At 35.7% G+C, this 17,477-nt stretch overlaps 1 protein-coding gene across 2 annotated transcripts in view; it reads left to right on the top strand.

The window, feature by feature from the left end:
• The first annotated feature begins 646 nt into the window (after window positions 1-646).
• The window catches only part of LOC127806094 (transcription initiation factor IIE subunit alpha-like), a 58,649-nt gene continuing 41,818 nt past the window's right edge, over window positions 647-17,477 (top strand). Inside the window, exons 1-4 of one of the 2 annotated variants that reach the window (XM_052343108.1) lie at window positions 647-880; window positions 16,114-16,218; window positions 16,351-16,432; window positions 16,530-16,652. In XM_052343108.1, the coding sequence (XP_052199068.1) occupies window positions 16,410-16,432; window positions 16,530-16,652 (146 nt within the window). In that variant the 5' untranslated portion in view covers window positions 647-880; window positions 16,114-16,218; window positions 16,351-16,409. The remainder of the gene's footprint in view (window positions 881-16,113; window positions 16,219-16,350; window positions 16,433-16,529; window positions 16,653-17,477) is intronic. The other variant, XM_052343107.1, reaches the window with a different exon arrangement.

Genomic DNA, 17,477 nt, shown 5'->3' with positions numbered 1-17,477 from the left:
TAGTCCCTCTTCTCTTTCTATCACTTTCCAAATCTCTCTTTATTGGAAATGTGTGAATGAGTTTCTCTCAATTATGTTGTTAGCTAAACTGATGATTAATTTATTTTATATTTTTATTTTTCATTTTATTTACCTGTAACACTTTAGTACTCGTATCTAGGGTTATAAATGAGCCGAATCGTTCGGACTCAGTTCAATAAAAATTCGTTTAAGTTCGTTCATTAAGATAAATAAGTCGACTTTAATCTTAGTAAAAATTTGCTCATTAGCTCGCAAGCTGGCTCGGAACAAACTCGATTAGAAGTTTGTAATTAAATATAATAATATATGTATATATAATATATTAGATATATATTTTATAAATATATTATTTAACATACAAACATTTACCAATACAAATTAAATTTTATTAGCCTATTTTGCTTGATATATTAAAAATAAATTAAATTATTTTCACTACACCATGTATTAATTTAATAACAATTATATATTTGTTTATAAAGTTTTTCTAATAGTTTCACAATTAAGAAGATCTATTTGTATGATCATAAAAAAAAATAAGAATTATATTATAATATATTTAATTATAAAACTTTTCAATTACCGTTATTAATTTACATTATTAAGAAATCACATTGCCCAAAATTTAGGGGCCAATTTGACCCAGTTGTGTTGTCAACCTGTGATTTCCTCCCCCATTCTGCCGATTGTGATTTCCAGTGAAGCGACGTTGGTCGCTCAGCCGAAGGCAGTTATCCCCGTCGTACTCTTCGCCGCCTCGCCGACTCGCCGCTGCGTCGCTCCTCTCGCCGCCTCGCCGTCTCAGAGAGAGAAAGAGAGAGAGGTTTCTTCTTCTTCAATCCGTCCACTCTGCACATTGGTAACACTTCTCTTCCATTAATCTTCAATTTATTATGTGTAATCAACTGCTCGTCATTTGTGCAAGTGTTCCTCAATCTTTTTGGACAGTGTGTGTTTGATTCGACACAGAATTTGATCCTGTTTTGTTCCTTAGAAACCCTAAGAAAGCTGAAATGTCCTACTGTGAAATCTTCTGTTCCTTCGAACTCGACCCCGAGCTCGAGCATGGTGGCGAGCCCAGGCTCGTCTCGTCAACTGAATTGACGAGTCGAGCCCGAGCCAAGCTCAAGCCGAGCTCGAGTTTGGACTATGTTAACCGAGCTCGAGCCTGAGCTCAGATTTGCCGAGCCGAGCTTGCAACCCTACCTGTACCCTCTTTTATCAAGCAGTGCATGGTCTGGAATTTATATGGGCCTTTGGTTATTGTTGATGTTATTATTTTCCAGTTTTGTTATTATGTGAATAAAGACACTGAAAATTTGTTATCGGTGTTGATTTCTCTCAATAGGTTACCCAACCCCTAAACAGATACACTACCTGAAATCGAAACCCTAAACACCTGTTGCCTTTGCCTTTCTTCCAAATCGATTATTGATTAGAAGCCAAAACCCCAAACATAAGCTGGTGTTGTTTGTTGATCTGCCATCGCTTCTCTCTTCGGTTTATTTGTTCATCGGTCCTTCACCATGGGGTGGAGCTGTTTGTCAGTCCTGTCATTCTCCGTTGTTATTCTCTTTTCTGTGAGTGCTAAGAAACTTTCTTTGGAGCCTTAACCTCTGTTCATATCCGTTCTTGCCGTCCCTACGCATATCTTGTTTTCTTTGTTTTGGTGGAGTTAGTATATTGTTGTCGGGATTTTTTTGGTGGATTATTACTGATTCAAAGCATTCTCTCGTTGAAAGCACATTTTCTGAAATTAATATGAACCCACCATCTGCCCAATTCCCTTGGCATTCTGAAATCAATATGAACCCAACTGCTGGCTTGGTCTCTGAATTTTTTTGGTAAATTCTTGCTGGTTTTTCAAGTCATTGATGGTTTTTCTTCTTGCCTTCATTTTGTGATAGAAATTATATTAGATTGGTTACTTGATTCTCTATAATCAGTAAATGAAACTAAAAAATCACCTAAAAAATTTGTTATATTTAAACTATAAATTTCTTTGAATGAAAACTACAGGCTATGGGTACCCATTACCCACGTGGTATGGGGATTGTTTTTTTTTTTTTTTTGGGGGGGGGGTGGGTGGGTTAGTGAAATACCTATATGGGATGGATACAGGGATGGGGCCAAGAATGAGAATGTGAATCAATTTTGAACAAGCTCATGTGCAGATTACCAGATCTCAGGATGTTGTGCATGCTCTATTGCTTGTCTTAGAGATAGGAAATGATTGTTTAACATAGCTGTTTGGACATTCTTGACATTCCTGTTTAGGTAATTTTTTTGCCTTTTTCTTTTTGCACCAGCAACTTTGAATCAGTTGTGAACACCACAGCAGGAATGCCATTAAATTGCTCATTTAGGTCCAAGGGGTCTAGACCATCATTTTCGTTTTTTGGGAGAATTTTTCTGCTGAAAATGGTCAAGTCACCCCTCAATGGGTAGGAAAAGTTTTGCCAAAGTTGCAAGTAAAAAATAAAAAAGTTTGAGGGGCTTTACATACTAAAAAGTAGGGAGGGCCATTTGTATCTGCCCTGAACTTGAACTTGTATATCTATTGTTAAACCTATGATCAATCCACACACATCCGTGACAGTACCAAGATCCAAGAAAATGAAATAGAACAAAAATGAAATGAACCACAAAAACACAACACACACACAGAACACGTGAGACAACATATATGTGTTTAGATCCAAAACAAATCCTAATCATGACAGGGCTTTACCTTAGTCAATTCACTAGAATGATAGACAATGGATTCATAGAGATTTACAACGATTACAACAATCAAAACCAAGAAGATGATACAAACCGAGAGATTACAACGCTAAAAGAACTAGTGATTACAACACTCTCAAATAAAATCATCTACACATCTTACACTCTTAATCCCATGAAAAAATCATGCAAGAACAGTACTAGTACCTGATTGTCGTGTTGGATCTCCAATTTCGTCCGCTACAGCTTCTCTCTCTCTCTCTCTCGCGCGCGCGTAATGAGCTTCTGATCGTGTGCATTATTTTGATTGGAATGCCAATGTTATCTTGGGAACACTTAGAATTAGTTTATTTAGACGAAATTCACTACCTCACAAGTGCACACACTCATAGTTTGAACGAATACAAAGATCAAATCGATATGAAAGAAAACTAGAATGAAAATTGACAGAAATTAAATCAAACCACAGAAGAACACAAAGCCTTTATCCTGGTTCAGATTGCCCCTTAGGACAACCCTATATCCAGCCTCTAAAACCTCCTGAGAGCAGTCTTCTTTTGATTACCAAAATGCGATTAGTACAGTCCCTCACGATTACAAGCCTTCAAGATTACAAAGGACTATTCTATTACACAATCTTTCCTCTTTCACTTTCTCGTGAGAATGATACATCGCCTATGCCTAGACCACTATCCTATTTATAGAAGATATGACGTTAACTTCCAGGAACCTTATAACCAGTATAGACATTATCGGTTTTAACCCCCATCTTAATTCTATAGATAAGTTGGTCACTGCCTATTTATATCCTCTAAATTCTGATTCATTCTTATTGCCAATAATCTGGATTACTCGAGACAACACTCTTAACAACCAAGAAACCTTATATACAAAGGGGCTTTTGATAGCAGCCCTTGGATCAAGGGTTTTAAAATGATGATCAACGGTCCACAATTTATCCAGCTAATCAAGATAATAATAAAGCCAAATGCCACATGACCCACATGCAAATGAAGTAACATCCAAATGAAGATTTATCAATTTATTTTGAATCACAAATCAACAAATTCCACCTTGATTCAAGAATGGATTGATGTTGGATTTGAATAGATACCCTGTAACTCTCCCAGCTACGACGGGAGCACATTGAGCAAAAATAATGCTTGCTCAAACTTATGACTTGGGATAAACTTAGCGATTATAGGCCTCACTAAAGGCAACAAGATCATCTAACTCTATCGAGCCTACTATGATCAGGGCATCAGAGCTGATACTAGGGCTATCATTAGACATGGTATTTCCTAAGGTTCCACCTTGAGATTTACACATTTCCACCTCAAAATTGAAAATTATCAGTTTGTTTAGGTTTGCCTAATTCTATGAGATTAGGCATATTAATTTCTAGGCCGATTATCATTTCTTAAAACTTTAATCCTCTTTCCTGTTTGATATTCAACTAAGATTTTCATTCCTTAAATTTCTCAAAAGCTTCACTTTTATACCTAAGGAAGTATACCCAAATCTTTCTAGAATAATCATCAACAAAGAAAGAAAATATTGGGCCCTAGAAAGAGGGAAGGGAACCGGGGGAGAACCCAAAAAACAGAGGAAGCAAACTGCACTATGGGATTTACCCATAACACAGGATTCACAAAACTCTAGATTAGTAATCCCTTTTGAAATCCAAAATGCCTTACTTGCTTAACTCTTGTAGCCCTCTTAAACCTATGCGCCCTAATCTTTTATGCCAAATCTTCTAAAATGGTTAGCCCTTCTCCACTCTCATATCCATATGAGAGATTTACATTTTCTTGCCTATAATCCTTTTGTTTTGAAGGACAATTTTTTCTAAGATGGCCTTCTTTCTTACAAAACCAACAAGTCACTGCCCTTAAATTTCCTCTGCTCCTAGGTTGAGATCTAGACACGCTCTTACCTCTAAATTAAGGATTACGATCAGGTTTCCCTTTAACATGAAGGCCTACACCAAAATTTAATTTACTATCTTTCTTGACGTCTAAATCCCTAGACTTTAAAGCCACTAAGACATCATCTAATGTAGGGGAATTCCTACCATATTTGATTGCAGTTTTCATGTCTTTATATTCATCTGGCAGAGAATTTAATAGGATAATTGCTTGTTTTCATCAGAAATTTTCTCATCTATATTTGCTAACTTTGTGGTGATAACTTTGAAATCATCTAAATTTTCTTCTAAGGTTTTTGAAGGATCCATCTTAAAACCCAAAAGCTGTTCTTTAAGATATATTTTATTTGAAAAGGACTTGGTCTTGTAAAGGGATTCTAGTTTAGACCATATATTTGTTGCAATTTCTTCTTCATTTACTTGCCTAGGGACATTGTCGGAGAGATTGAGTATAAGGAGGCTGAACGCTAGTTTGTCCATGTCTTGCCTCTCCTGATCAGTCATTGCCTTTGGTGTCTCCTTTTCTTTCTTTCCTTCCTTTCATTCTGTCAAGGCCTTCGTACATCGGTGTTGGACCAACACGACCTTCATCTTTTTTTGACACATGTGGAAGTCCCTGTGGCCGTCAAACTTTTCGAGCTCCACTTTTATAGGTGCCATCTTTGGTTTGGTTCTTGCAAGGAACAACAAAGAAACAACAACAACACATAATCGAAAAAAAAAAACCGAAAAATGGAACAAGAACAACACTAGACGAACGACGTACATGGAACACGAATAGCAAAAGAAAAGGAATCAACAAAAAAAGTGGATCGGGAATAAGAAAAAATCTTGTTGAAATCCTTATAACCCTAACTAGGTTTCAAAGAAAATCTCAAGAATAGTACAAAGATCAGATTACAATGCTCCAAATACACCGAGCAATAACACGCAATCAACCTCACCAATTTCTCCCACACAATCAAGTGATTCACACTTACAACAGGGAGTAATTGCACTTCAATCCCCAATGAATCTTGCAATAAACCACAAAGAAACGCGACAGTAAACGGAAACAACAATGATAGTAACAAAAAACGAGAGAGATAACCAAAATTGAAACTAAAGAAGTGAAAATAAACCAACACAATCGCACTCAAGAACACAATGAGAGGTTAGGGCACAAAAGGATATGATGCACTTACAGAGTCGGAAGCCAATTGTAGTCTCTGATTGTCATGACCCAAGGAATAATAGAAGGGTATTATTGTAATAGGATTGTAATGGGTTGTTAGGATATTTTTACAAGTTGTTAGAAGCACATGGGTGCTGTTAGGAGGTTGTTAGAGATTAGTTAACTTGCTACTATACCTATATAAATGCCCATGTGCTGTTAGGAGGTTGTTAGAGATTAGTTAACTAGCTACTGTGCCTATATAAATGCCCCATTGTAAGAGGAGAAGATATGCTTGAATTGATAATTGAAAACTCTCATTCTCTCTCTAAGAATTCTCTCAAATCTCCCTCTCATTTCTCTCTTCTGCTCTCCCTCAATTCTCTCTAATTTCTCCCCGATTCTTCTTCAGTTTTCCCTCTAATACATTCTGCTCTTGACCTTAATTCAATTGGATCTTTCCGATTGTCCATTTCAGCCTGTTATGAACCCTAGGTTCATGACATTGATCTCCTTGTGTGTTGTGACCTTCTGTTCTTTCGATTGCCTTCGTTCCGCCTTCGTGATTCTCTGATCTTGATCTGCTTTGGATCTTTAGAGATGCGATCGGGATCTTGAGTCCCTCGAGTGGCTCTGATACCACTTGTTAAACTTGTGATCAATCCACACACATCCATGACAGTACCAAGATCCAAGAAAATGAAATAGAACAAAAATGAAATGAACTGCAAAAACACAACACACACACAAAATACGCGAGATAGCATATACGTGTTCATATTCAAAACAGATTCTAATCACGGCAGGGCTTCACCCTAGTCAATCAACTAAAATGATACACAATGGATTTACAGAGATTTACAACGATTACAACGAAATCAAAACCAACATCTATATTATGCATTATTTAGATATTAACATTTTGAATTCCATTATTTATATTTCAACTTTTTAGCAAGTTTTTATTAAGTTTGTCAAGGATTGAAATACATTAAAACTACATCGTTTTTATTTTAAGGTCTAATTTTTGCAATCATAATTTTTGTTAGATGTTTTAATCTTAATTATAGATATCTTAATTAAGATGTTGCAATTTCTTATTATTTTGATTTTGATTACATGTTCGGGTAAAGTTTCAAATGTATTTAGTTCAGGGTGGGTTTAGGTAGGTAAATTAGGGAATGGGTTCCTTGTAGGGATCCTCCTGTGGGGATAGGGTTAGGGTTCTACCCTTGATCAAGTTTAGATTTGGATTTGGGGACAAAGATGACAATCCGTGCCCTCATCTCGACTCATTCATATTCCTACTAAAAAGTTAGTAGATGAAAAGTTTCAAAACAGTTTCATGCCAAAAGTGGTTATAGACTGTTAAAACCGAAGCCTAATTACTCACTCAATACTCACCGAATCAATCACAATACATGCACAAAATAGAAAGTAAAAGAATCGACACAATTAAAATTGAACAGAAGATCAAACCACAAGTCTTTGCACGTTGATTTACCCTAGTTCATTCCATAGAATTGGCACTACATCCAGCAACTCCACCGAGAGAACAATTCACTAAGAATGTAAGAAATCTGTGCAAGGAATCACTCGCCCTCTCTTTTCATTCGAGTACAATTCTCAAAAGACTCAAAAAGCTATACTGATCACAGCTCTCTCTCTTTTCTCACTGCACTCGAACAAGAGAATGAAATTATTTAATAATTGATGATTATAACAGATCCCCTTGCTCTCATATTTATAAACTAAAAGGGCAGACTTACCTAGGGACATAATCGACTATTACAAAGTCTAAACTACCCCTAATATTTATAGTTAATTATAGATGTATCTTGCACACTAATTGTCATCCGATCATCATCATAGTCTCCTCTGATTTCTTCTAAACTTCTAGCATACTAACTAGAGCAAAATATCAACAAATCTCCACCATTTTGCCTCGAGTAAACCTGGAACTTTATCATTCTTATTCTGCTCTCCCTGGATACCCTGAAAAATGATCAATCAAACAACATAAAATTGTAACAACCTTAAACAATGATGTAATTTGGACATGGGCACAACTTTAGTGAACATGCCAGCTGCATTAGCATTTCTTGCAACTTTAATAAGATCAATCTCCTTCTCAAGAATTTCTCTTATAAAATGGTACCTAATGTCAATATGTTTAGTCCTCTCATGGTGGCTTTGATTTTTAGCTAAGTGTATAGCGCTTTGGTTGTTAGACTTTAGAATAACCTTCACATTATTTTCTAGCTCACTAACCAAACCTTTCAACCACAATGACTCTTTAACAGCTTTGGTTACAGTTATATATACTGATTCAGTGGTTGATAATGCCACAACCGGTTGAAGGTTAGTCTTCCAACTAATTGTAGAGTTCCATATTTGAAACACATAGCCGATGGTAGATCTTCTCCTATCTAGGTCTGATGCATAATCTGCATCAGTATAACCTATAATGCTCGGTTCTTCTAATTCCTTAGCTCCACCATAGACAAAAACTTTATTAATTGACCCCTTTAGGTATCTAAACACCCACTTTACAGCTGTCAAATATTCCTTTCCCAGATTAGCCATGAATCTACTCACCACACTCATGGCATGGGCTAAGTCCGGCCTAGAACACACCATAGCATACATAAGGCTGCCAACAACATTAGAATAGAGAATTCTCTCCATTTCTCTTAAGTTCTCTTCATTTGATGGAGATTGGGCATGCGATAACTTGAAATGTTATGCAAAGGGTATATTTACTACTTTTGCATCCAACATATGAAATTTCCTCATGATTTTCTCTATATAGGCTTTTTGGGATAGTTGGAGGATTCTGTTATGTCTATCCCGAGTAGTTTCCATTCCTAAAATTTTCTTAGCCTCACTTAGCTCTTTCATCTCAAAGGCTGACCTAAGTTTCAGCTTTAGACTTTGGATTTCGGCTGGTAAATGACTTGCTATAAGCCTGTCATCTACATATAACAATTGGTAGATTGCTATTTTAGTGGAAACATGCCTAAGGTAGACACAACAATCGAATGAGCTTCTTATATACCCTTAACTTATCATAAAAGAATCAAATTTCTTGTACCATTGCTTAGGAGACTGTTTTAAGACTATTTTAGTCCATCTAAGGACTTTTTCAACAAGCAAACCTTGTTCTCTTTTTCCCTAATTTCAAAACCTCTAGGTTGATCCATTAGAATTTCTTCTTCTAACTCGCATTGGAGAAATGCGGTGGTAACATCCATTTGCTCTAGGCAAAGGTCTAGATGGGCTGTCATAGCTAGCAGGATTCTTATGGAAGTGTGTCTCACAACCAGAGAGAACACTTTGTTGAAATCTACCCTTGCTACTTGGGTAAAACCCCTTGCTACTAGCCTAGCTTTATACATAGGCTTAAGGCTATCTCCAGCTCCTTTTATCTTACATAACCACCTACAATCTACTATTCTTTTTCCCAAGGGCCTATCTACTAACACCCAAGTCTCATTCTTTCTCAAGGATTCCATCTCAGCTTCCATGGCAGCCTGCCATTTATGAGATTCCTTTGAGTTTACAGCCTTTTCATAGGACTGAGGCTCTTCTCCAACCATCTCATTTGCACTTAGCAGTGCATATGCTACCAAATTAGAGAAACCATATCTTACTGGTGGCCTACTGATTCTTCTTGGCCTATCTCTGCCTACATATCTTTCTTCAATTAAATCTCCTACTGTACTTGATGAACCAGGACTATTCATGTGCTGTTCTTCATCATAATTTGATGAATCCCTCATATCTATAGATCTGTCAAGGCTATTTCGGCTTGAGGATCCTTCACCAACACTTGGCTGGTCTTGAATAGGTTCCAAGAGAGTATCATATACAACAACATCATCTTGTTGCTGTTGTTCAAAGTTTATAGCTTTTGCCTTCCCTTTCCTATCCTCAATTCTCTTTGTCTTGATCGATAAATGAATTCTCATCAAAGGTTATATCTCTACTTACCATGGTTCTAGGCATTTCTTCTTCTAAATTCCACAACTTATACCCTTTAACCCATGATGGATAACCGATAAACATACACGTCTTTGCCCTAGGTTCTAATTTACCTTGTTTTCTCGAGCATAAGTTATACACCCAAACACCCTTAGATAATTTAGGTTTGGCTTATGATTATTCCACATTTCATAAAGTGTCTTAAAATCTATGGCTGATGAAGGTGACCGGTTTATTAAACTCTATGGTTGATGAAGGTGACCGAGGGCAGTAAGGTGCCTCTCCCTAAAATGTTTTTGGAAGCCTAACATGAAATAGCATACATCTCACCCTCTCAAGGAGGGTCCTGTTCATGCGCTCGGCTAACCCATTTTGCTTGGGGTTATCGGGGGCAGTAAGGTGCCTTTGAATACCATTCTCTTTACATAATATGGTGATGTCACAACCCTAGGGTTAGTTAGGGTTGTGATAGAAATTTGGGGAAGAAATTAGGATTGTAGGAAGGGGGAAATCAGTAGAAAGAGGGAGAGATATTGAGAGAAAGGGGGAAGAAACTTGAGGGAGATTGGAGAGAAATCTTAGAGAGAAATGAGAGTTTCTTTCATTCAAATTTTTGCATGCCTTCTCCCATGGAATGGGATGAATACATATAGGTGCTTGGTGTGGGTGTGAATGCAGTAGATCATCCTCTCCTCTAGTAGTTACAACAAACTATTTTGTTCTTTTCCTAAGGTCTCACATATGGCCTTTCTAATTCTAACAGAATTGATAGCTGGAATATAAATGCAACAATTAAAGTAAAGGAAATATAGCATAGCCCTTCTAATTAACCCTTGGGCCGTGACAGGTGAATTCCTTATTACAAAATTCGAGGCCGTTATCAGTCCTAATGACCTTCAATTTTACACCATTTTGGTTTTCAATCAAAGTTTTTCAGGTCTTAAATGCATCAAAGGTATTATCTTTGGATTTCAAAACAATGACCCAAACCATTCTAGAGTAGTCATCTATTATAGAAAGGAAATACCTTGCTCCACCATGAGTTAGAGTTTGACTAGTGCCCCATAAGTCCGAATGGACATATTCAAGTGGGCCTTTAGAGGTATGGAGTGCCTTCTTAGGGAACTTTACTTTCACAGATTTTCCATAGATATATGATTCGCATGTGTCTAAATCTGTTACCTTACTGAAGCTTAAAATCCCTTGGCTAACTAGTTTTCTAAGCCATTGGATACTCCTACGAGCCATCCTAATATGCCATAGCTTTGTGTGCTCATAGGTCTTATCTTCCCCTATAGCCACATCCCCACATAATGGGGAAGCTATCATAACAAATATTCCATTTTTAAGGTCTACTTTCATACATACAAGTGATCCTCTAGCTACCTTGAGAACATCACCATGGCCACTATAATTATAGCCACTCTTAGCTAGCTTCCCTAGGGAAATCGGATTCCTCTTTAGGTCAGGGACATATCTTACTGATGACAGGATCCTAATTGACCCATCAAACATCTTAAGCTTATTGTCCCCAATTCCCTTTATACTACACTCTTGGTTGTTTCCTAATAAAACCTTCCCCCCACTTATGTCTCTATAATTCAAGAACCATTCTATATGGGGTGACATATGGAAAGAACAATCGGAATCTAATACCCACGCCTTTTTATCCGAATGTCTTGATACCACAAGAGCATCCGAACTATCATAGTCAAAATCATATATAGAGTTTGAGAATTCTGGTTTACCTTTATCTAAAATGTCTTGCTTTTTCTTTGGGCAATTTTTCTTTATATGCCCTTCCTCATGGCAGTGAAAACATGTAAAGTTTTTCTTACCATTTCTAGACTTTGATCGAGACTTCCCCTTAGCCTTAGTGTCTCTTTTCTTAGATCTATATCTGGTTGTAAGGGTATCCCCAGCCAGTGTTATTAAAGGCGCGCCTAGGCACGCCTTGATACCAGGCGCAAGCCTGGCGCCTAGCAACAAATTAGGCGGGCGAGATCTGCCTAGACGCGCTTGGGCGCACCCAGGTCCTCAGGTGCAGCCTTGGACTTAGGCGTGCCAAGGCTACGCCCGGTTTATTTCAGTATTAGTTTTCAGATTTTAAGAAAATATTAAATTGGAATTGATTTCTTGCTATATTTTAATCAAAATCTAATCCTAATTCAAATTATACTTAAATAAACTAGCTGCCATTCTCGGTTCCAGCCTCCCCTCTCTCGGTTCCAGCATGTATACATTACAACATATTTACATTTCTTTAGTTTAAGTAAATGTCTACATTTTCTTTAATTTATATTTTACATTCCATTTACTTTAATACATAAATGTAAATAAGAAAGTACCCCCCATTTGGATTCAATAAAAATATCTAAAAAATCAAAATCCATAATAATAAAAAAATATAATTTTAGTTTTAGTACAAACTTGGGATTTAGCGATTTTACCACTCCAAAAATACATACCTACTATTTCTTAAAAATTCATTAAAAATCATTTTAACAACAATGAAGATTAGCTATCAAAATACCGGGAAATAGTTTTTCAAAATTAAAACATTTTCTTATATGTCTCCTTATAATGGGCTAATCTTTCAGACTTAGAAAAATAACATTTTTAAAAAAGAAATCATTTTCTTGATTGTGGACTTGTAGTGTTTATTGATTGTGGACTTGTAGTGTTTATGTGTTTGTTTAGAACTTTGCATGATGATTGGTACTTGTTGGAGTTTGAGTATTATCTCTTTGTTTTTCTTAAGATGGTTTTTAGAGTGGTATTGTTGTTGACATATTGTGAATCTTGCAAGAATAAAAAATTTAAAATGTCATCCAACACTATTAATCCTAATCTTGATAGTAGCTCTGCTGGTAGGAGAAAAAATCCAGCATGGAAATATCATAGTTAGCATATGTTGAATTTTATATTTTTTTTATAACATGTTTGTTAAAATATTATTAGAAGTTATGACCTATTTTATACCTTTTTCTTCAACTAGGACATATATTTTTATTTTATTTTTTTTATTATCTTGCGCCTACCACCAGGTTCGCGTCTTGTCTTGTGCCTCAAGCTCCAAGACCCTTGTGTGGCTTGGGCCTTTAATAACACTGTCCCCAACAGATTTTTTCGTTTCTACTTTCTGCCTCAAATCTTTAGAATTGAGGGCACTTATAACATCATCTAAAGATATGGTGTCCCTACCATGCTTTAGAATGTATGCAAAATGCTCATATGACTTAGGCAATGAATGTAGCAGAATTAGGGCCTTATCCTCCTCTTCATATGATATATTTAAGTTTTCCAAATCAAGGCATAAATTGTTAAAATCATCAATGTGGTTTTGGAGCTTTTGCCCTTCTTTCATTTTGAGAGTAAAGAACTTAGCTTTCAAATATAACCTACTCATGAGAGACTTAGTCATATATAGGCTTTCTAATTTAGACCACAATGCCTCAACAGTTTCCATTTTAGACACCTCTCTTGGGACTTTGTCCCCTAGACTCAAGATTAGGGTATTGAAAGCCTTTTCACAGATTTCTTGCTTGCGATTATTTGCTTCTAATCTTTGTTCATTAGTAGTGACTTAGGAAATGGTTTTTGGGGTTCTAAGGCTTCTTTTAACCCTAGGTTTTCCATCAAGGCTTTCATCTTTATCCTCCAAAGTCCAAAATCGTTAGTGCCATCAAACTTTTCAATATCTTATCGAGCAACAGGGGCCACAGAAGCCATGGTAGACAGTTATTCTATAAGTTTCTAAGGTTTCTTGATGGTTCTTGATTGAGTGACTTAAGCTCTGATACCAGATTGTTAAAACCGAAGCCCAATTACTCACTCAATACTCACCGAATCAATCACAATACATGCACAAAACAGAAAGTAAAAGAATCGACAGAATTAAAATAGAACAGAAGATCAAACCACAAGTCTTTGCACGCCAATTTACCTTGGTTCATGCTGTAGAAATAACACTACATCCAGCAACTCCATCGAGAGAACAATTCTTTAAGAATGTAAGAAATCTCTACAAGGAATCACTCGTCCTCTCTTTAAACTTGAGTACAATTCTCAAAAGACTCCAAGAACTATACTGATCACAACTCTCTCTCTTTTCTCACTGCACTTGAACAAGAGAATGAAATGATTTAATGATTGATGATCATAACAGATCTCCTTTCCCTCATATTTATAAACTAAAAGGGCAGACCTACCTAGGGACATAACCGACTATTACAAAGTCTAAACTATCCCTAATATTTACAGTTAATTACAAATATATCCTGCACACTAACTGTCATCTGATCATCATCATAGCCTCATCTGATTTCTTCTAAACTTTCAGCATACTAACTCGGGCAAAACATCAACATAGATCAAAAAAGGGTTGCATAGTCTTGGAAAGGATCTACACTAATAGCATACAACTCTCAGATATTGTTTTAGAGTTAAAGTTTCATATTGAGAAAACCTGTTTTGAAGGTTTTTGCAACATGAGAGGGAGTTTTAGTTCAAAATGAGCTTTAGCAAGGCATACATCCAAAAAGCAGCTTTGATGACTTGAGAAAAAATTGTAAAAATAGCATCTGATTCCCAAAATCATTTTAGAGTTGCAAGTAAGGTTTTGTATTAAGGAAAAATCATTTGTTTGGTTTATATCATGTTTGATTTGGGCATTTTGGCATAATAAACAAATTCTATGGAAGCCTAGATTGTACAAGGAGCTTTTGAAGGCTCAAAACATTTTTGGAAAATCTGGAAAATGGGGATGCAACCTAAAGGCCCTGGAGAAGTAGCATGCAAATATTCAGAGTAAAGAAAAATCATTTAAGCCGTGATTGATAGCCAATTGAGGGAGAAACCTATATTTCCATGTTTTTTGAAGAGGCTGTTTCTAGCAGCTACTTCCAGAGGCCCTTTTATCCTTTTACCAGTTGAGAAAAAAAAAATGAAAAAGTAGGTGTTGACTCCCAAAAATGTTTATAACAAGGATAAAAAGTCTCAAAAAATTAAAAATCTGGCTAGGAGTAAAATGAGGGCTCAATGTAGCCAGCTAGAGCATGTTTCTCTGCTAAAATTGGAATTGTTCCAGTAGACAGTCCTTGGGGATTTTGGTCTTTGAATCAATGTTAGAAAGTTTTAAAAAAATAGGAATATACCCCCAAAATGATGAAAAATATGTGTGCCAAGTTTCAAAAATTTATAGAATCTCTAGTTGGGTGAAATGAAGGACCAAAGAGGCTGCCAGGGCATTTTCTCTTCCATTTGTTTCCAAGCTGCTATGTAAGATTATGTACTTTCTGTTTCTTTTGTAAAAAAAGATGATTCAGAGAGTTATCAAATGTGAAGAGGTACAGGTACTTTCAAAATTATATGTAATTAAGAGATTTTGTTGATTACATGTAGTTTTCTTTAGAGCATTTAAAAGTTGTATATAGCAGACTCTGCAAATGCCAAGTTTGCTCAGGAGACCATATTGTTCAGTCTTTGGAAGTTGTATATGGCATACTTGTCTGAGAGTGCAAAGCTCTTCAAAAGACTAGAAGCTTTACTTCAAAAGGTAATACAACTAGTGCAAAAAAAGTCTACGGGCATCACAAGGTAGTACATCTAGTGCCATTTGAGGCTAATTTTTGTTGGTCTTACTGTTTCAACTATAGCTGAATGGTCAAGAAAAAATAGAAGATATTCCTTTATCACAACAAGAAGGTAGTAGGGTGTTGGAGTTTCTTGCATTCACAGTTCCATATTCTAGTCAGATCGTATTGAAGGTAGGATTTGTGGAATGAAGATGGATTTAAAAATTAAGCATTGCCCTGCAGTTATGTCAATTTTACATGTCCAACAAATAATTCTGTGTGAAATAGAAAGCATGATAAATGCTTCTTTGCAAACAAGATTTATTTAGAGTTGTCTCGTGGATTACTTCCCTCCATCGTTGACTAGGTATGACTCTCTCTCTCTCTCTCGCACGCGCATGCGCTTTCCTCGCTCTGGTCCTTAGAAATTCTATATAGAATTTTTTACTTGTTTGATATATGCTTGGTATAAATGTAGCAGTGGTGTGTGACCTCTAGGTTTCTTTCTTGTTAGTGAGAGGCTGATTTGAGCTATAAAAATGATTTCAAATGATAGGAACAAGATTGATAAGGTTTAACAGCCGGAATGATGTTTTAGGCACCCTTGATTTCAATTTCTAAAAGCTCTGGTCCAAAACATAAATTGAGATTTAAAATATGTGCTTGACATCCAGTTGGAATTGAGGCCTGATCCTAATTCATATCTTCTATGATCTCTCTCCCTGCAGATTGAAAAACAGAGATAAGTGGTAATTCTGGGAATTGTTGCATAGATGCTGGACACCGTTATCATTCCCCACTCATTATTTGGTGGCTGGATCCCCAATTAAAAGGTTTTGTTATATTTTGTCAGTCAAATGTTTTTTCTGCTGATATTCTTTTTTGGTTGAGGTAGGGGAGAGTGTGCAAAATCAAATTTATAGCATTTCGTCAGAGCTCATCAGTGGTTCTCTGTGTTGATGCAGTTCTCACCAAATTTTGCAGATTTTCTTTATGGTTATGTGCAGAGATTAATTCCCACAGCATGAGCATCGAACCATTCAACCGGTATATTAAGTATTTGATTCAAATTTGTTCTGTGTTGTGCTGCTATTTGATTTTGATTATGTTGTTGGCAATGGGTATGGGATTCTTGCTGTTGTAGGTTAGTGAAGCTAACAGCAAGGGCTTTTTATGATGATATCACAACAAAAGGGGAAAATCAACCAAAAACTGGGAGGAGTGATAATAGAGGAATTGCTGTGGTGGTACTTGATGCTCTGACCAGGTATTTTTACCTTTTCCTAGTAATACTAAACTTTTTATAGGTTCTGTGGGATGTTGAACAATTCACAATCCCATTTGTTTCCATTTGGATACTGTAGGAGTATTTAATAAATCTGAACTCATTTTAATTGGTTTTTTAAGATTTCTGTTTTTGCTGGATTTGGAATGAATATAATAGAAACTTTAGGGGTTGTTTAGTTACAGAAAATATTTTCAGTTTTTTATCTCCAATTTTGTACTTACTCTCTAATTTTCCTTTTCTATAAAAAATTTTGGGAAAGTGTTACTATTTTCAAATGTGGAGAACTATTTTCTTATTTCAAAAACTGTTAAAAATGGTAATATTAAATCTGTTTTCAGTTGTTTTATTTATTTATTTATTTATTTTTGCTAGGTTGAAGATTCAAAGACAGAAAAAAGCTTAATGGGGATGAGGAAAAAAAGTTGGGATCTCATGGGGAGGGGAAGGATATATATATATCTTGTCCTTAGTAATATTATTATAATATGGACATAATAATAATTATATTGCTATTATCACATTAATACAATCAATATAATGTCTACAATATTGTTCATATGATGATAATAGTAATTTATTAATAATATTTTAATGTTAAAATTATGAATAATTTAGATTGATAATATAAGATTAATATTACCAACACAGTATTCACAATATTACTAATTACAATATTAATGATAATCATTTAATCTATTAATTACATATTTTAATTTTTTTTGTAATTTTATCATATTGATATTGTTATTGTTAATCTCTATACTAGTTATTATTAACATAGTTGACAAAGGTGTGTCTAGGGGA

This window comes from Diospyros lotus, chromosome 7 (genome assembly GCF_014633365.1).
Source record: "Diospyros lotus cultivar Yz01 chromosome 7, ASM1463336v1, whole genome shotgun sequence".
NCBI classification, from domain to species: domain Eukaryota; kingdom Viridiplantae; phylum Streptophyta; class Magnoliopsida; order Ericales; family Ebenaceae; genus Diospyros; species Diospyros lotus.
This window is presented reverse-complemented; position numbering and strand designations above follow the sequence as displayed.